At 31.9% G+C, this 27,623-nt stretch overlaps 2 protein-coding genes across 2 annotated transcripts; one reads left to right on the top strand and one right to left on the bottom strand.

Annotated features, from left to right (window-relative positions):
* The first annotated feature begins 3,634 nt into the window (after positions 1 to 3,634).
* LOC102616514 (serine carboxypeptidase-like) lies at positions 3,635 to 7,357 on the top strand. Its single transcript, XM_006485524.4, has 9 exons — positions 3,635 to 3,983; positions 4,688 to 4,856; positions 5,167 to 5,286; positions 5,458 to 5,601; positions 5,678 to 5,828; positions 6,044 to 6,132; positions 6,373 to 6,631; positions 6,744 to 6,877; positions 7,013 to 7,357. Exons 1-9 carry the CDS (start codon positions 3,658 to 3,660, stop codon positions 7,139 to 7,141), a joined length of 1,521 nt encoding a protein of 506 aa, XP_006485587.1. The 5' UTR covers positions 3,635 to 3,657; the 3' UTR covers positions 7,142 to 7,357.
* Positions 7,358 to 8,491: 1,134 nt separating this feature from the next.
* LOC102616811 (F-box/LRR-repeat protein At5g02910-like) lies at positions 8,492 to 11,488 on the bottom strand. The gene is made up of 4 exons (XM_006485525.4): positions 11,350 to 11,488; positions 9,764 to 10,927; positions 9,397 to 9,627; positions 8,492 to 9,001 (listed from the first exon to the last, which is right to left on the bottom strand). The coding sequence occupies exons 2-4, from the start codon at positions 10,910 to 10,912 to the stop codon at positions 8,774 to 8,776; spliced, it is 1,608 nt and encodes a 535-aa protein (XP_006485588.1). The 5' UTR covers positions 10,913 to 10,927; positions 11,350 to 11,488; the 3' UTR covers positions 8,492 to 8,773.
* Positions 11,489 to 27,623: the final 16,135 nt, after the last annotated feature.

Here is a 27,623-nt window from a genome sequence, read left to right as displayed (position 1 = left end):
TGAATCAAGATTATCTTACCTATTTTCCGCCCAAAAGGTTTCCCATTTTGTTTTTCTGCCATACATGCAATCTTTCAGGGTCTCTCAAACTATTTTCTTTTCTTTTATCCTTTTCATTTTTCTTTTTTGAGAAAAGGAATTTAAATCTTGATCAAACTGTGATATTTACAAATTGATATGATACAAAAGCCAATAGTGACATTCATTTCGAGGAACATAATCGAGTAGATGTGAACTGAATCTCAAAGGCAGCTCGAATTTGATCTATAGATAATCTTTGAACTTATTTGATACTTACAATTTTGCATATGATTCTATATCTGAGATTGAATTTTTCTTTTACATAAGATTTGCTTATGACTGTATATGTTTGCTATTACATCAGTCTCATTATTAGATTGGGAATGGAGTTAAAAGATTTTTGAAAAACACACATGAAGAAACAGCAAGCAGTGTGGACAAGGAATAAGGAATAAGTTGTCCAAAAGGTTCATTTTGCTTTTTCTTGTGTGGCTCAGGCACAACCGACCTTACCAACTTTCTCTTAATTTCTTCCAACGGAAGCAAAATTCCTTGCGAGTGCTTACACTATCACTGTCACTTTTTTCTTGTGCAAGGAAATTGAGCCTTACCAAACACTATAATGACATCAATTGTTCTCATTTTTAGAGTCTTGAAAGATAGGTTATTATTCTAGCGATTGCCCAAAAAAAAAGAAAAAAAGAAGATGTTTTTGGGGGAAAAGAACAAATATCATAACTTGATCGAATTGGATGGAAAATGGAATATAATAGACTAATTTTACTACGAGTTAGAGAATTTTTTTCGCATTTGATCTTCGATTCAATGTTGACAAATGAAATGACAAAGGAAATAAAAAATTTGTGCCTAAATGAACAAAATTGTTTTCATGCTTGTGTTGGAGGGAATTCTGATTATAGCATTTTGAGAAGATATAATTTCTTGTATGCAATAAATGAAATCAATGGGCATTTATTATGACTATGTTGAATATGCCTAGCCTTAACTCATAAGTTACCATATCACCCATTGGATCAAATCTGAAATCAAATAAAATTTCGACTAAAAACTAAAAATCATACTTTTTTGCGAAGTAGCGCTAACAAAATTAGATTTCACTTTCATGTCCTAACTTTCTAATAAAATTTATAGGGGTGCATGTGGATTAGATATTAATCTATATCTGTTTCACGATTTTATAAATTATAAGTTTTTAATCTAATATAATTCACAAATTAGTAAATTTCAATCTAAATTTAATTTTATACGTATGCGGATCAAATACAGATTTAACACAATTCACATCCAATCCACCATTTTATAGATTAGTTGCATATTAAAAATTTTTCGTTCTATCCAATGCACCAAATAATTAAATAAAATAAATCTAATATAAAATTAATTTTACTACCAATCAAATTCAAAATTAAATAAGACCTAAATTATTTAATTTTTTAAATAAAACTTGAATAATACTTTCAAATTTTCAAATTATAACACACCAATAAGAAAAAAAAGCCTTTTTTTATATCAATATATAAAAATTAACTAAAATGGGAATTAATTAATTACAAAAGTTGAAACTAGAAAACTCGAATGATCTGTCAAAATGTCTACCTTCAATTCATATTCTGTACTTTAACATAGGCATAATGAAATAAATAACAATAAAAAAATTATTCCAATCATATTGTTAAGTAGCTATATTTATTTATTTATTTATATAATTTTTTAATTTTTTAATTATTTTTATTTTTTAATTATTTTTATTTTATATTGTTATTGGATAAGACATAATGTGTTGTTAGTGTAAGTAATTTTTAACTTATTTATTTACTAATAATGCCGTATTTACAAGTTTTATTTTTTTATTTAATTTAAATAAATATTATTTTTTTATGAATTTGAGGATTTTTACGAATTTACAAAATTAATTATATAATTTATATATCCAATTTACTAACTGCATATTTTAAAATTTTTATTCCAATTCAATCTACCAATCCACATATTGAAATTTTTTAAATCAACTTTTTGTGGATTGGACGAATTGAGAAATTTATCTTAAATTGAACTTTTTCTTCTTCATCTCGAAGGGATTATTTGTACTATAGCTTTTAGTAAAGTGAAGATATTTGATCCCACCAAAAAACTCTTTTGATTTATTTACTTAATAAACTCAACGTTGAAATTCAAAAATTCGACTTATACCTTATACACACACTTAAATACGAAATACGAAATATACCCTCATATTATTTACTTATTAAAAGAGGGTTTATTTAGTGAATAATTTCATTTCTTTCTGTTAATTTTTTCCTCTAAGAAAAAAATCGAAGTTGAATTACTCTTAGAAATCAAAATCTATTGTTGAAACTGTCTTTGATATTAGTTAAGTATTATTATTATTTGCACTTCGCTACATTTGTCAATTTGGTTATTGAAATCAAGATCCAAAAATCATTTTAAAAATTTTGTAGGTGGATCGAAATTGTAGGAAAATATGGAGATGGAGTAATCCAATTCCATGTGATTTAAAAGATAACTGGAATGAAGCAAATAAAAAAAATGTTTAAGGGTTGAATCGTCGTGTAATTTAGATAGGAGTTGAAAAATTATTTTTAATTAAATTATATCATCTTGTCTATAATAGAATTTTTTTATTTTAAGTGTTTTAAAAATAAAAAATAAATTAAAATATGGGTTTGAAAATAAAATTTTTTGACCGTTAAAATAGCGTCCACATTCATCTCTCCCGAGTCCTCAGCTAAAACAAATCTATAAATAATCTCGTACGGGAACCTTTACTAAAATAAGAAACACGCACGACCGTTTGTCAAGATCAGGTGAAGATCGGGCGGCCCCAACAAACGCCACACCATCAATAATCTTTCATCGGGTACAGTGCACACTTTTTTCACGATACACTGCTTTACACGTAACGCATTTCCTGTATAAGTATCTGGCTTTCTTCCCGCCTCCACGCCAAAGCGACACCCGCACCTCAAGAAAGAAAAATGAAAATGAGAGACAGATTATAACAACTGGGTCCCTACTTTTAAAACAATTATAAAAAAAAATTAAATCCTTGATATTTAACAAAAATACGCCTTTACAAACTTTTTCAGACAAGTAACTACACTTTTGCTCGATTAATGAGTGTGAATTGCATCAGTCGTCACATCACTCACCTTTATTCCCTTATAGTAGTTATTAAAATAATGAAAAAAAATAAGAAGTCAAGATCGTGTGAAAAGAATAAAAAATTTAATGACTTGACATTTAATAAAAATTAAAAAGTAAAATTATTATTTTATTTCTTAAGGAGTTGATTTATAATATAGAACACCACTCACTTAAAAATGAAGACCAAAAAGGCAATTCTTATACCTTGTAAAATTATTTATCACTTTCTCCTATTTCATTAGGAGAAGCTACTAGCTAGGGACCTGTACGAAATTAATTAAACAATACGTTCTTATCTGTTATTTCACTTAGAAATAGGGACAAAAAAAAAATGGCAACCAACGTTCTCTAAAATTTCGCAGGCTGTTAGTTTGTGACACGTGTAATATTCGTCTCGCACTATAAAAATCAGTTCGGCGTGTTAGTTTCTTTTCAAAATCGCCACAGAAGATGGAGAAAATGAAAATATTTTTCGGTCTAGTTCTCTCTCTGCTATTCGTCTCGCCATCGGCATTTCTATTAAACGACCGTCGTTTGGGTGCCTCAACATTTCCGTCCTTACAGGCGGAGAAGCTGATCAGGCAGCTCAACTTGTTCCCCAAGGAGGATGTCAACCTGGTCGACGGCCGTCAATCGGCTCCGTTGTTGGCCGGAACTGGGAAGAGGATCGTCGAGAAGCGGATTAACTTGTTGAGGGAGTCCGGTGGTGGAGTCTCCGTCGAGGATTTGGGGCATCATGCTGGATATTACAAGCTTCCCCACTCTCACGACGCTAAGTATTTTTCAAAAACCCTAAAATTTATTATTTTATTGATTTATTAATTAAATATTTAGATTAAGACTAATGTTTGTAATTTAAAACGAAGAAGTGCGTTATTTGTTTCTATTGCGAATCAAAATCCTTTTTTTTTTTAAATGTTGCAGATTTAGAAATAAGTTGTTTTTGGACAGTAGGTTGCTGATTATTAATTGCCTGTTGGTACATAGTCAATCTGACCAAAAAAAAAAAAAAAACAAATTGAGTTGTTTGTATGCTTTTAGGATTTATTGAGGTTAATGTGATGCTACAGCTTGTTTTGATTTTCTCAGAAAGAAAAATAATTTGAGAAACTTATTAGGTTTGTAAGTTTACTCGCCTTCTTAGGTATAATTTTGCTGTGAGATATGAAAAATAAAAAAATGAGTTATGTATGGAATGCGTATAACGATTATCTAGTCTTTTGTTGGCAGTCTTATTTCTGCTTAGTAAATTTGAATCCATATATATGCACTGATTATCTAGGATGTAGTGTTCAGTGACAAACCATGGATGCATTGAACGATTATATTAAGTGGGTAAATTATCTTTTTTAAGTTGTCAGTGCAATTAATTCTTTTGTCCTGTGATCTCTATACTTTTTTGCATCTTGTGTATGAGTTTGTCTTTGTGAATCTTATTTATTTTCAATTTTCACTGAGCAATCATGCTTCTTGTTTGTAGGATGTTTTACTTCTTCTTCGAATCACGCAACAGCAAGAAGGATCCTGTTGTAATCTGGTTGACTGGAGGGCCCGGGTGCAGTAGTGAATTGGCTGTATTTTATGAAAATGGTCCGTTCAGTATTGCAGATAATATGTCTCTTGTTTGGAACGAGCATGGTTGGGATAAGGTATCTCTCTTCCTTTTTAATCACCTTTTCATTTACTATCATGGGGATAGATTGGTCTGGAACATTATTTTATGGACTCTTGGGTGCTTTTGTTCTTAGGTCTTGATATGTAGCCAGAGTTTTTATAGCATTACCAGCCTTTTTTTTTTTTTTTTGGTTGGGGGGGGGGAAGAATCAGCCATTTCATGATATGCATATTCATGTTTTCTTCCTTTGCTTATTTATCATTTTTAGTTTATTTGCGAGCAAAGTTTTAGTACGAAACTTCTTGCTAACTAGAAATGTAACAAATTCTTTGGTTATTTCACAGGCATCAAACCTTCTGTATGTTGATCAACCTACTGGGACTGGGTTTAGTTACACTTCTGATAAACGTGACATTCGTCACAATGAAAATGGAGTTAGCAATGACCTCTATGACTTCTTACAGGTGGGCTTCTTTTCTTTTCAAGCTCATCTACCAAAATGAAACTGAAATCTGCAATTTATCATGATCGATTGGAGTTGATATCATTCCAGTTTTTGTAGGGAAAACGAAATACAGAAACGTATTATCTATGACAGTATATTTACTTCTTACTGGGCTCTTGTATGATACTAGGCCTTCTTTGAGGAGCATCCTAAGCTTGCAGAGAATGACTTCTATATAACTGGGGAATCATATGCTGGGCACTATATTCCTGCATTTGCTGCTCGAGTGCACAATGGGAACAAAGCTAAAGAAGGCATTCATATTAATTTGAAGGTATGCCATTAGTATCTGTATTTGATTTGAACTTGTTCTATGTAGTTCTATCTCACAAAGTGTTATGGTCAAACAGGGTTTTGCCATTGGTAACGGGCTTACTGATCCCGGTGTCCAGTACAAAGCTTACCCAGATTATGCATTGGATATGGGGATTATTAACAAATCACAGTACAATCGTATCAGCAAGATCATCCCAGTGTGTGAACTGGCGATAAAGCTTTGTGGTAATGCTACTTTTGGGATTGTTCTATCTTTCTTGTTTCTATTTTTATTGTCATATTAAAAGTTTTTTTTTTTTTTTTGGGTTTTAACACTTGGATGTTTACTGGTTGAATTTACTTGTGAGTTTACTTTTGTACTTTGTTTTTTGCATGGATATTCTCTGTTATCAACTGGCAACAATCTTTTTCTCTGATTAAACATTTGCCTCCTTTTTCAGGCACTGATGGTACCCTTTCTTGCTTGGCTTCATATTTTGTTTGCAATAGTGTATTCAGTAGTATCATAGCAATTGCTGGTGATATAAATGTAAGAGAGTTTGAGAATCTTTCTTTTAGATTATTCATTACTCCATTCATAAATTCTGAAGACAGGCCGTGACCTTGGCTGTTTTGTTTTGTATATATAAAATATGCTCCAAAAGAATATAAAATTCATTCACAGGTTCAATAATTGCATTGCTTGTCAATTGTGTAATATAGAAAGTGAAAAATAGATTTCAAGTAGATTTTGACGCATATTATTGACATTCATATGGTCACCTTGCAGTACTATGACATTAGAAAGAAGTGTGTTGGGAGCCTCTGCTATGACTTCTCGAACATGGAGAAATTCCTCAATGATAAATCTGTCAGGGAAGCTATTGGTGTTGGGGACATAGAGTTTGTGTCTTGCAGCCCTACAGTGTATCAGGCTATGCTTGTAGACTGGATGAGGAACCTTGAAGTTGGAATTCCGGGACTTCTCGAGGATGGAGTCAAGTTGCTTGTATATGCCGGAGAATACGATCTCATTTGCAACTGGCTTGGTAAGCTTTCAGGCTTTATCTGAAAGTGAACATCTCATGATTTAGGGAATTAACATTTTAGGCAATTGTGGGTGATAACATACATCATTCTAACTACTTCCTGGATGGGTAGGTAATTCGAGATGGGTTCATGCAATGGAATGGTCTGGTCAGAAAGACTTTGTAGCATCTCCTGAGATTCCTTTCGAAGTTGATGGTTCAGAAGCTGGTGTGCTGAAAACTAACGGACCTCTCAGTTTCCTCAAGGTTAGTCTCTCTCTCTCTTTTCTCTCTTCCCGCCTTTCTCTCTTTCTGTTTGTGTGGCTACTTGTGCTCTTATTTGCAGTTCTCAATAGCTAATCATCAGCGCTGACGAGGTTGGTTTGATATACTCATTGACAGGTTCATGACTCTGGTCATATGGTTCCCATGGACCAGCCTAAAGCTGCATTAGCGATGCTGAGGAGGTGGATGGAGGGCTCACTTTCTGAAGTTCCAGCTGGTTCAGGAAAATTGGTGGCTGAGATGTGATCACTTCAATTCCTCCTGCCCGCCGCACTTTTTAGTATGCCCTAGGCCATAAATTATGTTGAATTTGAACATTAAAAAGTTTTTTCTCAGGATAATATTTGTAAATATGGCCTCTGGACCTGTTAAAACTATATCAAGCATGATATTTTGGTGTTTGTGGATCCATATATTTAATGAATCAAAGGATGTTTGGTAGGACATCTGGTAGTTTAAATAGCTGCCTGTATGTTTGTACAGTTGAATGTTATGTTTTATTTCTTTACCAGTAAAATATTTCTTAATTGGACTCATGATTAATTAGTTGTCAAGGGTTTTATTTTTATTTTTTAGTATTTATTTAGTAATAATTGTTTGAAATGAAAGAAACGAGCTCTTTTCATGGGGTATCAGTATTGTTTCTCTTAATCAAAATATGTTTGATTTACCAACAAAGTGTTGGCTCCACTGGCAATGGAGTCCCCTTAAGTGGCTTGACTGGGTTTGCTCCCCAGTTCGAGTCGCAGGGAAGTCGCATTTGTTGGGAGAACCTGTGCCTCCCGGTTCGAGCGGGGACTTCTAGTCTGGGTTGTGGTACGGGCTTAAAGGTGCCTCCCACAGTTGGGGCCCTCCCCAGGATACCTCGTGGATAAGACCAAAAAAAAAAAAAATATGTTTGATTTTGAAGGCTTGGATGTTGCAATATATCAATATTTGAGAGATACATGTACCCCTATGCATGTTTTATGAAGGAGGATTATTAAATTTCGCAATGATTTGATTATCAGTGAAATCCACTTTATTGGTGCTTATTTTATCAAGCTAAATTATAAGGCAAGGATTACAAAGATTTTGGGAATCAAATCCCTTGTGAGCCTCGAATTGAAAGAGGTTATTATATACTAGGGTGGTACGCGGAGCTCTTCCGGTATGCCGGTGCTTATTTAGAATTAATTTTAAGAGAAACCATCTCTTTCCCCAAGTCACTTCAATAGCATACATAGGAAAAATTCTTCAATAGCATGCATAGGAAAAAATTAGATTCAACAGCGTACATAGTGAAAATTCTTCAATAGCATACATAGGAAAAATTTAAAAATTTAGAATACATTAGAGGTAACATGTATAATTTAATTAAATGTAACTAAGTATTACTTAATAATTTTTTAAAATAAATTAACACATAACATATATGCAATAATTAGGTATAATACCTCTAATGTACTTTCGAATCTCTATATATAAATAATTACTGCAATAACGTAATAAAGAAGTTTGAACTCCGAAGCGAAATGCCAAACAGCCCAAGAAAAAACGGCATGCAGAATGCAGAGCATTCTAATAACAACAGTAATAATTTGCGGTAGCCATCACTACATCAACAATTGTCCCATTCCCATAGAGTGAAGAAAAATAAAGCTAAAGTTGTCTTCAATTCAAATTCAGAAATAAGCTTACACCATTCAAAATATATAAACATAAAATATCAAATCAAGTCAGATTAAAATCTTTAGCTGGACAATCAGCACCCCGGTGAAGAGCAAAAGCGAAAGCAATTCCTAGCGGTTGATACCCACGTCTAGAGGTACAGACAGTTAGAGTTACTTCAATAGTGAATGCCTGACTCTAGGACACTGCTTAACATCTAATAGATTTTTAAACAACTTCTGACAGATCGTCAATCTTCTCAAAGATATCTTCACCACCCTCAAAACAATAATAACTTCTTACATCATGTTGCAATTCACCATCCTCAGTTATACTCAGCGATTTAGTATGCTCTACCTTAACTTCATTTATGCAATGTTGCCAACACGAGACGGGAAGGGACTGGCAACACCGAGGAATCTCTCCATCATAAATTAGCTGCTTCTTGTATGAGATCTGAAAAGAAAGTGAATTGGCAATAAACATCATTTGTTAAAAATACATTATTTTAGGCTCTAGTGATCATAATTAAAACAAGTAATTTTGTTTTGTTATCTTCAACAATAACCATCCGTGCTGTAATTAGTGTCGTGGACTTAACAGGAATTCACAAAACCTCCATAACTAGTGCTGTGGACTTATTTGAAGTTTTGGACTCTGCAGTTTTAGTTGTTCAATGAAATGCCCAGAACTCTGCAGTTTTAGTTGTTCAATGAAATGCCCAGAAAAACACAGGCATGACACTAGTAAACCCTAAATACAGTAAATTGAATGATTCAATAAATTCAACTGTCTTATTTCATCCTCAAATTATAGATCAAGTCTTGAATTAAATGAAAACAATTTAACACCTGAAAAGAAAACTTGTGCAGATGACCATGCTCTATTGATACCATCTCTGCATGAGGTGACGTCCAAAGCAAGCCATCCAAAACATTTGCGATTGAAAAACGCGAACTGCGAGCCCGAACATTTGCAACTGAAAAATCCCAACTGTCCGTTCTTACTGAATAGTTCAATTTCTTGACACTAGTCAATGGGGGGGATTGGATCTGCCTCAGTTCTTGTGGAACAATCACATTCTTTAGGAAATAAATTTGGAAAAAAAAATATGGAGTTAGAGATTCACAATGCATGGTGATAAATTACTCCGTAAAAGGGAACATTTAACCAAATATATATATATATTTGTAAGCAAGCATTGAGCCACTGACATACCTCACCTTCACGACATTGTAAATTCAAAACCTTTGAAAACTTCTGAAACATAGCGAGAATTTCAAAATATTCAACAACCCATTCGATGTTGACCATTAAATGGGAGGAAAAACAGAGACTTGTTTCAGACAAAGACAAAGCATTTGAAGAGAATGATATCAGATCACCATGATATTTGAATATACTTAGATTAGGAGTCTCAATCTCCACTTGAATCAGTTTGTCACAGCATTCTAAGATCAATGTCTTAAGACAGGGACTCGAAATCCTAACACTCGTCAATTTGTGACACTTAGTCATGCTCAAGTACTCCAGGAGAGGAAGTTTAGAAATTCCATTGCAGAGCCACTCATCTTCTATGGGAAGAAAATCAAATTTTAAGCATTTGAGATTCCCACAAGAGCTTACATTGACCTCAATAGGAAATAGATACGTTTGATGAATAGCTAGAGCATTGACATTTGATGTTTTGATCTCCACCCGTTTAATGTCAGAGGTGTTTACCAAAATGATCTCCTTGAGATTACTAAGATTAACTAAGTCTAGACTTTCGAGCCCTTCACAGCTTCTTATTTCCAAATATTCGATCAAAGGACACCCAGAAATGAGACTCGCAATGGCTTGATCATCAGCACAAACCTCCCTCAAAGCCAATTTCCGCAAGGAAAATAACTTCACATTTTTACTTGGTTGCTGCAGCTTACAATAACTTAACTCCAAAACATGTAATGATTCTACATAAAAAATTATTTCAGGTAAATTGCGCCGTTCACTACGCCAATGTACAAGTACCAACTCTTTAACTTCACTTTCTATTGCCAAGCCAAGGCATTGGCCTGCCAATGATGCGTTTTCTGGAGAATTTATTAAGTCCAACTCAAGACTGAACTTCTTAATGCTTATCATCTTATCCTGGCGATTCAGCAAAGCTCGTTCCAAAGATGTCAATATCTCCTTCGACTTTCTTGGATTCGTGAACACTCCACCTACTTCCACATCCGGGAATGTCTGCCATACTTGTTTCCATCTTTTCGACAACAAACAAGTTTGAGCAACTTCTTTGAAAGGGAGAAATGACAAAATGTGGTGCAATATTGGTTCCGGAAGTGCAGATATCCCGTCCACCTCAAGAACTCCACTTCTCATCATGATATCACAGCTTCCCTGAACGTTGAATAAAACAAGTTAGCCAAATAATGCTTCACTTCAGGGTACATTTTTAACCGTTGTGCATTGCTGAAAATGTAAACACCCACTTTTACTTGGCAACTGATATTTACCAATCACCTATCTTCCTATACTTCAGCTTGTAGATCTTTGCAGATCTCGCCTATCTTTTAGTAGCGGCAGATTTTCAAGCTATGCTTGATGCAGCAGAAGCTATATTATGATTATATGGATTTATACTTATAATACCAGTTAATTATAATGTGATTTCATAAAATGAAAAAAGAAATTCTAAAACATACCCTTAGGTTGTTGTTCTTTAGAAAAAAAAAATTGAAAAAAAAAATCAAAAGACTGATACATGGACTACAGAACGAGAGAACAGAGCAGTAATCGTGAATTAAAAAAAAGAAAGATACCTTTTTACCCAAAGGATCCCCTTAGTAGTAATTGAGAGATTTTCATCAACCAAGCAGTTGCTCCATGTCCAAGAACGCTTTACAAATTACAATTGAGGAAGAACAGATATTTTTTTTTTTTAGAAAAAAGATAAACACAGTTAAAGTAACAAAAATTCCTCTATTATTTAAAAAAATATATTTATATTCTAATTTATTATAATTTTATCATTATATTTTTTTAACATATAAAAAATATATTAAACTATTAAATTATTTATATATTATTAATAAAATTATAAATAAACAAGTTGGATATTATAAAAAAAATTATAAATATATTCTCATTGTCTAATTTCTCAATTTAAATTTTTATCAATAATTAATTTTTAAAAAAATCTATACACCTACAAAAATCATAAATAAATTATAATTTTAAAAATAAAATTAATTATTAATACCATAATAAATAACATAGAAAATTAGTTATAAATATATAAGTTTAAATGATGACATGTGGAGAATTGTTAAAATATAAAAATTTAAAGTTTAAATAAAATTGATTATTAATAACTAATTTTATTTTTAAAATTATAATTTATTTATAATTTTTTTTAAGTGTGTAGATGTTTTTTTTAAAAATTAATTATTAATAAAAATTTAAATAGAAGAATTGGATAATAAAGGTATATTTATAATTTTTTTTTATAATATCCAACTTGTTTATTTATAATTTTATTAATAATATATAAATAAATTAGATAATTTAATAATTTTTTTATATACTAAAACGATATAATAGTAAATTTATAATAAATTGAGGTATAAATATTTTTTTTAAATGTTAGGAAGATTTTTAACTCTTTACCTAACGCTGGGGTGTGTTTGTCTTTTTTTTTTTTTTTTTTTTTTTTTTTTGAAAGGGATTTTTTTGAGAAAACTGAAATGTCGAAACGGGGAGGCAATTAAACTGGGAACACAGTCACGACGTCGTATTAAACTTAAATTTTTTCTTCTAAAAATTTATTTTTGGAAAGCATTCCTAAATTTGGAAGTGACTGGCTAGAGATGAACTGGGCCACGGCCCATGTTTCTGTGCATCTGCCTGCAGAGACGTATGAGGTACGTATGCGAATGAAAGGCCTTTAATTTTCTCGCTTTTGAGGCATTTTTCATTTACTACCGTTTGTGCTTATTTATATTTTTACTACTTCTCTTATATTACCAATCTCACAAGCTTTTTAAGAATTAATTATTCTCCATATTTTATTCTCATATTCTTTTAACTCAGCCAAGGTTTGGCTCTTGCTATAGCAGTTTTATATTTGTTACCTTACTGTGTGAATCATTGTGGACGTCAGTTTTAAAAGATGATGAAATATTGGATTTCACATCAATTAAAGTTTAATCGATAGACTATTATTAACTTTAAGACACCCTTCTCTTACAAATTGATTTTTATAGACAAGTCCTATCTTGCGAATTCATAATATTAATTTACATCTTTCTTTTAAATAAAAAGTTAAAGAGTGTTCCTTGTAATGATTATATATATATTCTTTTATTGTTTATTTTCTGATAACAACATCGAAATCAAGCTTCGAGAAAGTTGAAGCTGGAAGAAATCAAATGTTGAGGTTTAGAATTTGCTTGCATAAATCAGGATTGCAGACCACACAAGAATCCAGACAAAATATTTCAAAAATAAAAGACTAAAGATTACTAGAAGTAGAATAAAAAGCACTACACAAGAATCAGAGGAGATTATTTTAAGACTGAAATTTTCTTCTTCAGCATTTCAAGACTTTACTTTTATCTCTCTATACGTTTTGTTTAATGACAACTTTTATGAGCCTCATTAACTTGTATGTTCCATTCCATAGCCGCTAGCTTTACTTTACTTTCATCTTAGCAGTTGATAATTTTGAGTTGAAAATAAAACTCCCCGAACAAAGGAACTGTAGAAGCAGCTATAATTAAATACTAGTCAATGCTTATTATTAGAGAATGATGAATGATGATGCTTCATACATTATACCCTATAATAAATGATGTAGTATTCATCATGTAAATGACAAATTATTTTGAAAATGCAGTTCATGTTAAAAAAATAGGATATCAACAAGTTATTTTAAGGCCATTTTTTGAGTGGGTCCCACTTAACGAAAGTGGAGAATCTTATGAAGTTCGGGTTCTACTTCGTGAATACTTCAAAAGTGTATATTTATTTACTCAAAATAGTACTTGGGTGAATGAGAAATTGTCTCTCAAAGTACCCCTTTAAAGTTAGAAATTTGAAAGGAAATGAGGCTTATCCCACGTAGGAAAAAGAAGTCAAGGGATTAGTGTTTATATATAAACACTTAACCATGCATGAACAAGAATTTTAAGGATAGGGGCTCTCTCCACACGCGTGCGCAGAGGGGGTGCGAATCCATGACCGATTTGGTTGAACTCGTGTGCGCCCGCACGTCCTGCGTACACCAATGTCAGCCCAAAATCACCAAGCTTGCATGACATGTTTTTAATTTTCTTTTAAATTTTTTTTTGTAACAGTTTCACGTTTTTGAATTCAAAAGATTTGTAACAGCTTCGCAATCATTTTGAGCTGTTATACAATTCAATTTTGAAATCAATTGACTGAATTGAATTTAAACAATTCAATTGGCAGTTATAACAATTAAATGGCATGTATTGAATTCGAAAATTCAATATTGTGTTGTTGTTACATCCTCACATGTGTATAAAAAGACAGCTTCTTCTTCTGTTTTGACACATAAGAAAAACCAGCACACAAGAGCACTCTAAAAATTTCTTTCATTCTTTCGTCGTTCTGTTCTTCATCGAGCTTATACACTGTTGTGGTTCGCCCGAATTATTTGTCTGTGCTTGACAAAAAATTCATGCCCGTTGTATCCTTGTTAACTGTGGCCAATGGGCCGTGCCGGCATCAACTGTCGGCCCATAAGGGCTCGTGGGCCGGCACGGCACGACCCACCAAATTGGTGGGCCGTGCCGTGCCGTGCCTACCTTTTTTTCAGTTGAGCCCAGCACGGCCCACAGCACGAGCCCGCTCGTGCCGTGCCGTGGGCCATGCCCAAAAAAAGCCCACCAACTTTTTGTTTTTTTATCGTGCTTAAAAAAGCCCACGTGTCTGGCGTGCTTTATTCAAGCCCACATGCCTGACGTGCTTTTTTAAGCCCACCAATATAATAATAATAATAATGATAATAATAATAATAATATTCATAATCATAATAATATTAATTTTTATTAAGAAAGCAATTAACATTTTATTATTAGTTTATCAAAATTTCACAACTATATATTTTATTTCACAATAATCAATCATAATTCATAACACAACAATACATAAATTTAATTAAATTTAATTCCATAGATCATAATAATAATTAATTAAAATTAAAAATGCAATTCTCGAATAATCATTACAATAAGTCATAACTACGAAATATTAATATAACAAATCATAGGTCACAACTTACAAGTTACAACTACGAAACGCAAACTACGATTAATTGACGAATAACAAGCACGAAAAAAACATTTATTAATCACAACTATGGATACGGGAAACGAGCAAGGTTAATTCTATCTCGGCTGGTGGCGAGCTAAACAATTTGACACATGCCGACGTAAACCCAAGGTGCCATGGGTGTTTGAATAAATAACTTCTCGATGACAATAGTTGCACCTCAAGATCATCCGCTTGTAAGGACGATGCAAACTATTATCTATTATTTCCTCCCTTATTGTAGTAAAATTTTGAAAAATCTCATTTAAAAAACGACTTCTGGGCTGATTTAGCCTAGCATTTTGTTGAGGTCCAACTACATCAACACCGTATTCTTGAGGGTGTTGAGGTTCTTCTGCATTCATATTATGTTGCTACGGATTCATAATGATTTTGGCTTTTAGAATATTGGAAAGTTTGAGGAAAAAGAAGAAGAATAAGAATTGTGAAGCATCATAGCATAATGGCGTGTATATATAATATTAGATAGTAATAAAAAGAAAAAAATTAATTTTATTTACTTTGTCAGTGGGAGTAAAAAGAGTAAGTAAAAAACTATTTAGTGAAATATAAATATAGCCGTGAGGCAAGTGCTTGGTTGGCATGTAGGAAAAAAATCTTAAATTATTTAAAAAATAAATAAAAATATTAAAACAAATGCACAATGATCCCAATTTTTTATTATTTACACATCATTGTCAGTTAACTTTCATAATTTTTCAAATTTTTAATTGATTACACTGCACATAATTTTAAAATTTTACAGTCACAAGACTCGCAACAATAAAATTGACATGATTACTCAATTTTACAAATTACAACACGCTTGCAAATTGCAACTTTCACAATTTTCAAATCCTGAAACTTGAATTGGCTGCACTGCAATCTGCACGTCTGCATGTGCACTATATGACAACTACCGTGTTGAAAATTTGAGTTGAGAATTTGAATTCAAAGAAAGAAAATACTCTACATAATGAATGCAAGCTCCTCCCGTATTACTAGTTTACTACTATAATATTATCTCATCAATACACTTGTGATAGGATTTATTAACATTGTGATAGTTGCGTGATTCTCTTGTAACAATGAACCACAAATTTTTTTTAATTTAATATGTTGTTTTGAAAAAAAATTAATTACTAAAATTATTTTTAAAAATAAAAAACAACGGTGCACTTAGAAATTAATTTTTTCTAATTATTAAATAATAAAAAAATTTAAATTAATTTTATTACTCACCCAACCGACAAAAAAAATTCTGAATTAATTGAATTAAAAAAATTCTGAATTAATTGAATTACTCACCCAACGGACAAATTTTTTTTTTGAATTAACAGTAAAATTGATATGACTACTCAATTTTACAGTATGAGCAGTCGGGCTCTGATTATCAATTAATGTTTTTTGATTTTTAATGACAAAAAAAATTTAAATTAATTTCATATTTTCATTACTCACCCAACGGACAAAAAAAATTCTGAATTAATTGAATAAAAAAATTCTGAATTAATTGAATTAACAATAAAGTTGATATGATTAGGTGACTAGTCAATTTCACAACATGGGCATTCAACAATTGGACTTGACTAGCTTACATAATTTGTAAGCTACAGACTGCAGCATCAGCCGTTGGATGTGGAGTGAGAAACTAAACAATAGACAATCGGATGGTGGGAGTGGGATGACGGGAGATGTTTGTTACATAATCGGTACCATAGACATGTCCCTCAACAATTAACTATTTCTGATTTTTAATAATAAAAAAATTCTAAATTAAATCAATTACTCACCTTACAATTCCAACGGATAAATGAATAATTAAATGCAACTGTTTAATTTGCTGCAGCCTTGCAGAGTTGCAGGAAGCTTCGCAGTTGTAGACTTGTAGGTTGGCAGTCTTGTAGGAAGCTTTGCGTGTTTGCCTGTCTTGACCGTTAATATGTTTACTTTTTTATTTTACTTAAACAATTAAATTATTTTCGAACTTATCTCACTTCTCAATCTCTATCTCCTCGTTATCTCTCTTGTCTCATCAGTCATCTCTAGTCTCTGCTTGTCCAATCTTCTTTGCTACAATTCCAGCAACAATTCCAGCAACTTCCCTTTGTTACTGAAATCTCAAACAAAAGCAAAACATCATTCAACACCATTTAACACACGAATCTCCATTCTCTTGCTCAATAATTTTTTTTCTTTTTTTCACCCGCACAAATACATTCCAGACGCCTTTATTTACCAAAACACTGATTATATAAAACGTCTCACTCTCATTTCGAGTTAGATGAGAATTTTAATTTTGTTGAAGAGGGGGAGGAAGTTGCAAATGAAGAAATTGCTGCACCAGAATTTGATCCAAGTAATATATTTATTGTCCCACCTTAACAATCGCCTCCTACTTCTCAAGCAAGTTAAAGTGGTTCTACTTCTTCGACTGCCAGTCCTACTACTACCTCCAAACGACAAAGAACATCGATTGTTTGGTCATGTTTTACTTTGGAAAAACGTTAAAACAAAAAAGGTGAAATGATGGATCAAGCAGTGTGCAAATATTGTCAATCTGCTTTAAGTGCCAAAAGCAATGGTGGAACTGGACATCTTAGACGACATATGGAAACTTGTCAGACAAAACACGTGCCACAAGACCTAACACAAACCCAACTCTCACAATATGGTTCTGGACCTTCCGGTATAACATCATTAAGATATTCACAACAGAACATGCGAGAAGGATTGGCTCGGTATATTGTTGCAGCAGAACAACCTTTAACATTTTCAGAAGATGAACGTCTAATAAATTTTTTGCAAAGGTATGTTCAGCTTCAACTTAAGAAAGTGCCTAGAAATACATTAAAATGTGATTTAACTAAAATTTTTCATGACATGAAAAAACTTTTAATTAATACTTTTATCAATTTTAATGGTGTTATTTCAATTTCTTATGATTGTTGGACTGGTATTAATATGGTTGGTTATTTTTGTGTGACTTCGCACTCTATGCATGACATTAATGGTAAATGGAGGTTGGAAAAAAAAATTGCTTGCATTTCATGAATTAGAATATCCTCACACTGGTTCAGTAATTTATGCAGTTATAATGTCTGTTTTAAGAGAATATGAAATTACTGATAAATTGTTTAGCATATCATTTGATAATGCATTTGCCAATACAGCTGCAATTGATATGTTTTTGCGGAATATTTATACTCTCATGCCTGCACGTGGTTCAAAATTTTTTCATGTGAGATGTGTGTGTCATATTATTAATTTAATTGTTCAAGCTAGTATGACTCATATAAATCATTATTTAGAAAAAATTAGAGCAGCCATTTTATATATTAGAGCACCTTCAAGACGTCAACAATTTTTGGAGATGTTCAAAATTTTTGGATTGAAAAGGAGAAAATTCAACCTTGACATGAAAGTTCGTTGGAATTCTACGTATTTAATGTTGCTTTCTTGTCAAAACTATTCTAAAGCAATTTCTAGTTTTTACAATGAGAGAATGAATGATGAAGATTATCATATCACTGATTATGATTGGAATGTTGCATTTAAATTTATGGATTTTTTAAAGGTATTTTATGATGCTACTCTTGCATGTTCTATTGTTTATGAGCCTACTTCATGTAAAGTGTTAATGCACTTGTATAATATAAGTTATACTTTTAAGACTTTTAGAGAGAATATTATGTTTAAAAATGTTTGTGATACCATGGAGGAAAAATTCCAAAAATATTGGAAAGATATTCCCCACCTATTTATTTTTGCAGTAGTGTTGGATCCTACAATCAAGGAAGTTGGTGCAAAACTTTTAGTTGAGGGTATTAGTGAAAATTTACAAACCGGGCTTGATACAAATTTTGATACAATTATGTCCTCTATGCATGAACTTTTTAATTTTTATCGAAATAAATTCGGATCAAGCAATACATATTCTAATGTTCAACAAGCATCGACTTCTTATAAAAATCCAGCTCACCTTTTGTTACTCAAAGGTAAGGGTGTTGCCTCTAGTATTGATACTAATCATAGGCAATGTTTACTTTCTGGAGTGGGAGTGAGGAGTGTGGATTCCTCCCACTCCGTGGGCCCCACCCATTTTTGGAGTGGGGAGTGGGAGTGGGACTCCTATGGAGAGATGTGGGAGTGGGAATCCACTCTCACCTCACCATTTTCTACCCTTTGTTTTTAATTTAATTTAATAAAATAAAATAATTTATAATTATATTTATTTAAGTAATATAATTATATTTAACTAAATAATAATTCACCTCACCATTTTCTACCATTTGTTTTTAATTTAATTTAATAAAATAAAATAATTTATAATTATATTTATTTAAATAATATAATTATATTTAACTAAATAATAATTTACATTGATTATAAGTTAAAATTACTTAAAAATAATATTATTATATTAATAGAGAATTAATAAATATATGCTATCTTTATTTAATAATATAATATTATTATATTTATTTTAAAAATAATAGTACTATATTTATTTAATATTAATAATAATAAATAGTTTATTCTAAGAAAATATTAATTTTGTACTAAATAATATTATATTAATAAATTTAATATAATTATATAAAATAAAATAATGTTTCATTTTATATTTACCCTTCTTTTTATTAAATTTACTATAACTATATTTAATAAATATTTAAATAATATTATTATATTTAACTAAATAATAATTCGGTTTGATTCCAAGTTTAATTTACTTAAAAATAATATTATTATATTAATGGAGAATTAATAATATTACTATATACAATCTTTATTTGAAAATATAATATTATTATATTTGTTTAAAAATAATAGTATTATATTTATTTAATATTAATTATTAATACTAATAAATAGTTTATTCTAAGAAAATATTAATTTCATACTATGTTAATAGTAAAAATATTTCATTTATATTGCCCTTATCAACAGTTTTTAATTTATATAAATAAAATTTAAAAAAATTGTGATGTTCATAATTAAGAATATTAATAATTATTATAAATTTATAAATATAATAAAATAAATGTTTATTCATTAAATATTTTTTTTATGAACTTTGTAATTAAAAACTATAATTCTTTACAAAAGGATAAAATTGTAATTTAAAACTATTTACTCCCAATCCAAGACAAAGTAAACACATAAATTGGATTCTGATCTCCATTCCATACTTTCATTCCAGTGCAAGTAAACAACTTACTCCAACTCCCACTCCACACTTCCAATCCTAGGATTCACACTCCTTAGGATTCCCACTCCAATCCAAAAAGTAAACGCTACCATAATGAATTGCAAAGATATTGTTCTGCCAATCTTGAAGATTTAGCAACTCCTTCACAATTGTAAAATTTTGATATTTTATAATTTTAGATGGGTAAGACATCTTTTTTCCCTATATTATCCCTTATGACCTGTGATCTACTAACCCCTCCAGCTTCAACTGTAGCATCAGAATCAACTTTTAGTACATGTGGCAGAATTCTAGATGAACATCGGTCAAGATTGTCATCAAAGACATTAGACTCTTTGTTGTGTTTGAAAGATTGGGAAGATGCTGAACGCCGAGTGCAACAAGATTGGCAAAATGCTTTAATTAAACAAATTGAGAGTTTGAATGTTGATCAAGATGAAGTGGATCTAAATTATGCAGAGTACTGAACATTGAAGCCACTTCCAAAGACTAGAGACTTTTTTTTCTTGTAACTTTTTGAAACAAATTTTATTAGTGAGAAGGTTATAAATTTGCAAATGATAGATGGTTCAGTAGGTGCTAACCTAGTTGGGATGTACTATTAACTATAGTGATGCAAATTACACTTAATTTTATTTGAATTACTAATATTATAATTGTACTTTAACTTCATTTAATGAAAATGTAATTTTTAATTTATCATAATTTTTTCTTTTGTATAAATATGAAAAATATTTCATTCACAAATGAAACGTATCTGTATTAAATATTAACTAAGTTATGATTTAATATTAATATGAAAAATATTTCCTATTAAAAATATTTTATTATTATATTGGAAAAAAATTTATTTTTTATTTATAATTTATAAATTTATGATATTTATAATTTTATTTATTAAAATCATGATATTTAGTTATTTACTTATTCATTTAATAAATTATAAACAAAAATAAATAATTAAATAAATATCATAAATAACATTATTCATTTAATAAATTTCATAAATAAAATTATGATATTTATAATTTTATTTATTAAAATCATGATATTTACTTATTCATTTAATAAATTATAATCATAAAAAATTAGAATATTTATTTAAACTAAGATTTAATGATTTAAATTAATTTTTAAAAGTCTATACTAAAAAATATATTAAAACATTTAATTTCAAGATATTTTACTTTAATTTTATAACATTTTATATTTACTTTTTGTTAAAAAAATTTACTTGGATATATTTTGGCCCACGTGCTATTGATGGCTCACGGGCCGCGTGCTAGCCCACCAATGAACCGTGCTTATTACGTGCTTTTTTGCGTGCCGTGCTTTGGCCCATCTCTAATTGTGCCGTGCTTTAAGGTCCGCGTGCCTAAAATTCTAGGCCCGGCACGGCCCACGTGCGTGCCGTGCCGTGCCTCATGCCTCACCGAGACATGCTCGTGCCGTGCCGTGCCGTACGGACACGTGCCGTACCCGTACCGTGCCACGTGTTGCCCGGCCCATTGGCCATCTCTAATCCTGGTAAACAGTTACCTTCAAACCTAAAGCACTGCAGTAGGTGGTAAATCTGTTTTAAGGAAACTGTCCTGTGCAGGCCTCGGATTTTTTTTTTTGTTTTCAGTTTTCTTTTCCCTGCTGTTTTTCAGTTGTTCATTCGTGATTTCCAGTTGTTGTTTTATGTTATTGTTTAAATTAGCTACTGGTTTTTATTTGTTTAACTCACTGTGATTTTTCTAACAATCTTAAAACAGATTTAAACGTAGAGATGGCAACTTCCGAAACCAATGATGTAGTTCCGATTGTCCTTGTTTCAGCTTCTGCTGCTGGACCATCTGTTGTGAAGGAACCAGCCTCTGTGGCAATTCCTGTGAACCATGAAGAAAGGCCAGAAAAATTCAATGGCCAGAATTTCAAACGTTGGCAGCAAAAGATATTCTTTTACTTGACCACGTTGAACCTTGCGAGGTTCTTGACGGAGGATGCTCCTAAACCCAAAGAGGGTGAAACAAATATTCAAGTTGCAAGTGCAATTGATGCATGGCACCATTCTGATTTTTTATGTAAAAATTATGTAATGAATGACCTTAGTGATTCCTTGTATAATGTATACATAGGAAAGAAAACAACCAAGAAGCTATGTGAATCCTTAGACCGAAAATATAAAACTGAGGATGCGGGTACCAAAAAGTTTGTTGTTGGTCGCTTCCTAGACTATAAAATGATGGATTCTAAAACTGTAATAAGTTAAGTACAAGAGCTTCAAATCATATTATCTGAAATCCTTGCAGAAGGGATGATGCTAAGTGAAACTTTTCAAGTGGCTGCAATTATTGAAAAATTGCCTCTTGCTTGGAAAGATTTCGAGAGCTATTTGAAGCATAAATGCAAGGAAATGAATATTGAAGGGCTGGTTGTTAAGCTCCGAATTGAGGAAGATAATAGAAATGCAGAAAGAAGAGGGGCTATTTCTATGGCAAAGGTAAATGTTGTTGAACATTGACCTAACAATAATAAAAATAAAAAATTGGGTCCAAAAGAAGGAATTTCCAAGAAGCAAACAAAGTTTCAAGGAAAATGTTTTAATTGTGATAAGATGGGTCACAAGGCTTCAGATTACAGGTTGCCTAAAAAGAAGCGAGAGGCGAATGTGGTGAAAAATATTACTTAACATGTTTCAGACATAAACCTCTCTGCAGTGGTTTCAGAAGTGAATCTGGTTGGCTCTAATCCGAGAGAATGGCGGATTGATACGAGAGCAACCAGACATGTTTGCTTGGACAAAGGGTTGTTCACTTCATTTGAAGCAGTTAGCAATGGAGAGAAGCTATTCATGGGGAATTCTGCTACGTCTGAGATTGAGGGTCAAAGGAAGGTGTTTTTGAAGATGACTTCTGGAAAAGAACTGACTCTGAACGATGTGCTTTATGTGCCAGAAATTCGGAAGAACTTGGTGTCTGGATCGCTGTTGAATAAACATGGTTTCCGAATAGTGTTTGAGTCAGATATGGTAGTTTTGTCTAAGAATGAGATGTATGCGGGAAAGGGTTATGTTAATGATGGACTATTTAAGCTCAATGTAATGACTCTAAAATCAAAAATTAATAATGAAGCTAGTTCTTCTACTTATTTGCTTGAGTCTTCTAATCTTTGGTATGGTAGATTAAGACATGTTAATTTTAATTCTTTACGTAAATTAATTAACATGAAGCATATTCCAAATTTCGAAATTGATTTGAAACATAAGTGTGAAACTTGTGTTGAGGCAAAACTAACTAGGTCATTTTTCCAAACAATTAAAAGAAACACCGAACCACTAGTTTTAATATATAATGATATTTGTGATTTTAAATCCATTCAAACAAGAGGTGGTAATAAATATTTTATTACCTTTATTGACGATTGCACAAAGTATTGCTATGTATATTTGTTGAAAAGTAAAGATGAAACTTTAGAAAAGTTTATTCTTTACAAAAATGAAGTTGAGAATCAACTTAATAGAAAAAATCAAAGAATTAATGAGTGACTGTGGTGGTGAGTATGTTGTTTCGCTTGAGTCATTATGTGAACAAAGTGGAATCATACATCAAGTCACGGCTCTATATTCACCTCAATCTAATGGGATTGCAGAGCGAAAAAATCGAACTTTAAAAAAAATGATAAATGCAATGTTAATAAGTTCTGTGTTACCCCAGAATATGTGGGGAGCAACTGTTTTGTCAACTAATTATTTATTAAATAAGATACCCCGAAAGCAAGAAGATAAAACCCCATATGAACTGTGGAAAGGTAGAGCACCTTCTTATTAATTCTTACGAGTGTGAGGGTGTCTTGCTAAAGTAGTGGTTCCTTCAAATAAAAAAGTAAAAATAGGACCAAAAACTATTGACTGCATTTTCATTGGTTATGCACAAAACAGTAGTGTTTATTGATTTCTGGTGCATGAGTCTGAATTTTCAGATGTCCACAAAAATACAATAATAGAATCAAGAAATGCATCGTTTTTCGAACATGTATTTCCTTGCAATTCTAGAGTGGAATTGAGAGAACTACGATAATTTCATGAAACAAAAATTGGAAATGAAGAAAATGATGAAGCTCTAGAAGAAGAAGAAGAACAAGAAGTTGAGGTCAGACGTAGCAAAAGAGCTAGAATAGAAAAGTCTTTTGGTCAAGACTTTCTGACGTATTTGTTAGAAAGTGAACCTTAAAGCTTCAAAGAAGCTGTAACTTCACTTGAAGGCGCTTTATGGAAAGAAGCCATTAACAATGAAGTTGAATCCATTTTACAAAATCATACCTGGAAGCTAGTAGATCTTCCTTCAGGATGTAAACTTTTGGGGTCTAAATGGATTTTCAAAAGGAGAATGAAAGCCGATGGATCAATCGATAAGTACAAGGTTAGGCTTGTAATTAAAGGTTATAGGCAATGAGAAGACCTTGATTACTTTGACACTTATTCTCATGTTACGAGAATAAATTCCATTCGGATGATAATAGCAATTACAATTTTGCGTAATCTCAAGATACATCAAATGGATGTAAAGATGGCTTTTCTAAATGGAGATTTAGATGAAGAAATCTACATAGAGCAACCTGAAGGTTTTATAGCTCCAGGACAAGAAAAGAAAGTTTGTAAATTGGTAAAGTCATTATATGGCTTGAAACAAGCACCGAAACAGTGGCATGAAAAATTTGATCATACGATGATCACAAGTGGCTCTAAGATCAACGAGTGTGACAAATGTGTTTATGTCAAAAAAACAGAAAATGACTATGTCATTTTTTATTTATATGTTGATGATATGCTCATTGTTGGGAGCGATGATGGCATGATTAAATCTACCAAGAATATATTAAAGTCTAAGTTTGACATGAAAGACATGGGTCTTGCAGATGTCATTTTGGGAATTAAAATCTCAAGGGCTTTTAATGGACTTATTCTAAGTCAAACTCATTATGTAGATAAAATTCTTGGGAAATTTAATAAAGATGATAATACTGTGTCTAAAACTCCATTAGATACGAGTATCCATCTATCGAAAAACAGAGGAGAGGATATTTCTCAAGTGGAATATGCTAGAATAATAGGCAGTCTGATGTATTTAACAAATTGTACCAGACCAGATCTAGCCTATACAGTAAGTAAACTTAGTAAATATACAAGTAATCCAGGAATTGATCATTGGAAAGCTATCGTAAGAGTACTTAGGTATCTTTAATACACTCGTAATTATGGACTGCACTATACTAGGTATCCAGAAGTATTAGAAGGATTTAGTGATGCTAACTGGATATCTGATATAAAAGATTCAAAATCCACTAGCGGCTATGTGTTTACACTAGCGGCTATGTGTTTACACTAGCAGGTGCAACTGTATCATGGAGATCTTCTAAACAGACAGTAATTGCCAGATCTACAATGGAATTTGAATTCATTACATTAGATAAATGTGGTGAAGAAGCAGAATGGCTATGCAATTTTTTAGAAGGTGTTCCAAAGTGGCGAAAGCCTGTGCTTACAATTTGTATTCATTGCGATAGTCAATCAGCTATCGGTAGGGCACAAAGCAATATGTATAATGGTAAGTCTAGACACATACGTCGTAGACATAATACCATTAGACAACTTATTTCTACTGGAGTTATTTCTATTGACTATGTGAGGTCAAAGGATAACATTGTGGATCCACTAACCAAAGGATTAAATAGAGAGCTAGTAGAAAAATTATCGAGGGAAATTGGATTAAAACCCATAGAATGATTAGTCAATAACGAAGGAAAACCCAACTTAGTTGACTGGAGATCCCAAGATCTAGGTTCAATAAGACAACTTAATTATTAAAGACTAAAGTTTGATCATTGTGGGGGGTCATTCTCTTGAGAGGATTATCTCATTAACCATTCCTATGGTGAAATAGTAATGCCCGTGAGGAATAAGGTTGAGCTAGGCTCTTAATGATTCTTATGCGTTGGAAATTCGAGCGGAGTAATGCGGGTTACTCTTAATTAAGATATCACCTATGTGAGAGAGAAGCGAGGTCGTTTTAAAGGGAGCTGTTAGGGGTTCGGCTCTTAGAAACTCTTGCAGAATCAGGTAGATGTTCAAGGCCAAAATGAACAAAACCATGAAAACTCAACAGTGCTAGGAGAAATACTTATGTGTAGTATATGATCGTTTACACTAACGGCAGAACAGTTCAAGGACATCGCGTCTACTGATCAGCCAGTAAAGTAAATATACTATCACAAGGGAAGGTTTAAAGGATAAGACCTACCTATCATGTGCTAGGTATCAATCCAATAAACTTGACCATTAAGGTCAAAATGGTTTTGATGTCAAAATTTAGCGGTTTTCTGTTTTACTGCCAATTTTCATTCATGTGGGGGATTCTTGAAAAAATAGCATATCAACATGTTATTTTAAGGGCATTTTTTGAGTGGGTCCCACTTAGCGATAGTGGAGAATCTTGTGAAGTTTGGGTTATACTCCGTGAATACTTCAAAAGTATATATTTATTTACTCAAAATGGTGCTTGGGGGAATGAGAAATTGTCTCTCAAAGTGCACCCTTGAAGTTAGAAATTTGAAAGGAAATGAGACTTATCCCACATAGGAAAAAGAAGCCAATGGATTAGTGTTTATATATAAACACTTAACTATGCATGAACAAAAAATTTAAGGATAGAGGCTCTCTCCACACGCGTGCGCAGGGGGTGAGAATCCATGACCGATTTGGTTTAACTCGTGTTTGGCTGTTATAACAATTAAATGGCTTGTATTGAATTCGAAAATTCAATATTGTGCTACTGTTACATCCTCACATGTGTATAAAAAGGCAGCTTCTTCTTCTGTTTTCACACATAATAAAAAACCAGCACACAAGAGTGTTAGCCTATATGACTATAAATATTGAATTTAATGATAACAAACCACATGTATTTATTAAGTAAAGATTTATGAATTGTGCTTTTATAATAAGAAAATGATGTTATGGAATTAAAGCATTTTGGACTAAAATGAAAATAATTTCAAAATCTTTGATAGTGTTTTAAATTTCGGATTTGGACCTATTTGAAACTATTTAAATGTTTTTGGGTCATTCTATAATTTCACAAGTTTGGGCGAAATCATAATTTCAGAAAGTTTGGGATTAATGAAGAATTATTTAGAAATTCTGAAATTGGACTTATTTGCAAAGTTTCATAACGTTTTGGGACATACTACAGTTTTATAAAGTTTTGGGGTCAAACTAAAAATTTAAGAAAAATTTCATTGTAGCAGGTTACTGTAGCATCCGGCTTGCCGGTTATAAAAATTGAAAAACCAGATTCGGGGCAGAATGTATCCAGAACGAAAACGGCTTACCGGATTCCGAATCCGGCAAATTTTGAATTTTGCCTTAACGGTAACATAAATTTGACTTATCGGATTCCATTAACGGCAAATCGGATACGCCTGGAATGTGAGTAACAGCTAGTTTTCGAGCTCAAACTATAAGAACTCAAATCCAACTCATTTTGAATCTCTCTAACAAGCAGA

This window comes from Citrus sinensis, chromosome 4, assembly GCF_022201045.2.
Source record: "Citrus sinensis cultivar Valencia sweet orange chromosome 4, DVS_A1.0, whole genome shotgun sequence".
NCBI classification, from domain to species: Eukaryota; Viridiplantae; Streptophyta; class Magnoliopsida; order Sapindales; family Rutaceae; genus Citrus; species Citrus sinensis.
Note: the sequence above shows the minus strand (reverse complement) of the source record. Positions and strands in the feature narration are given on the sequence as shown.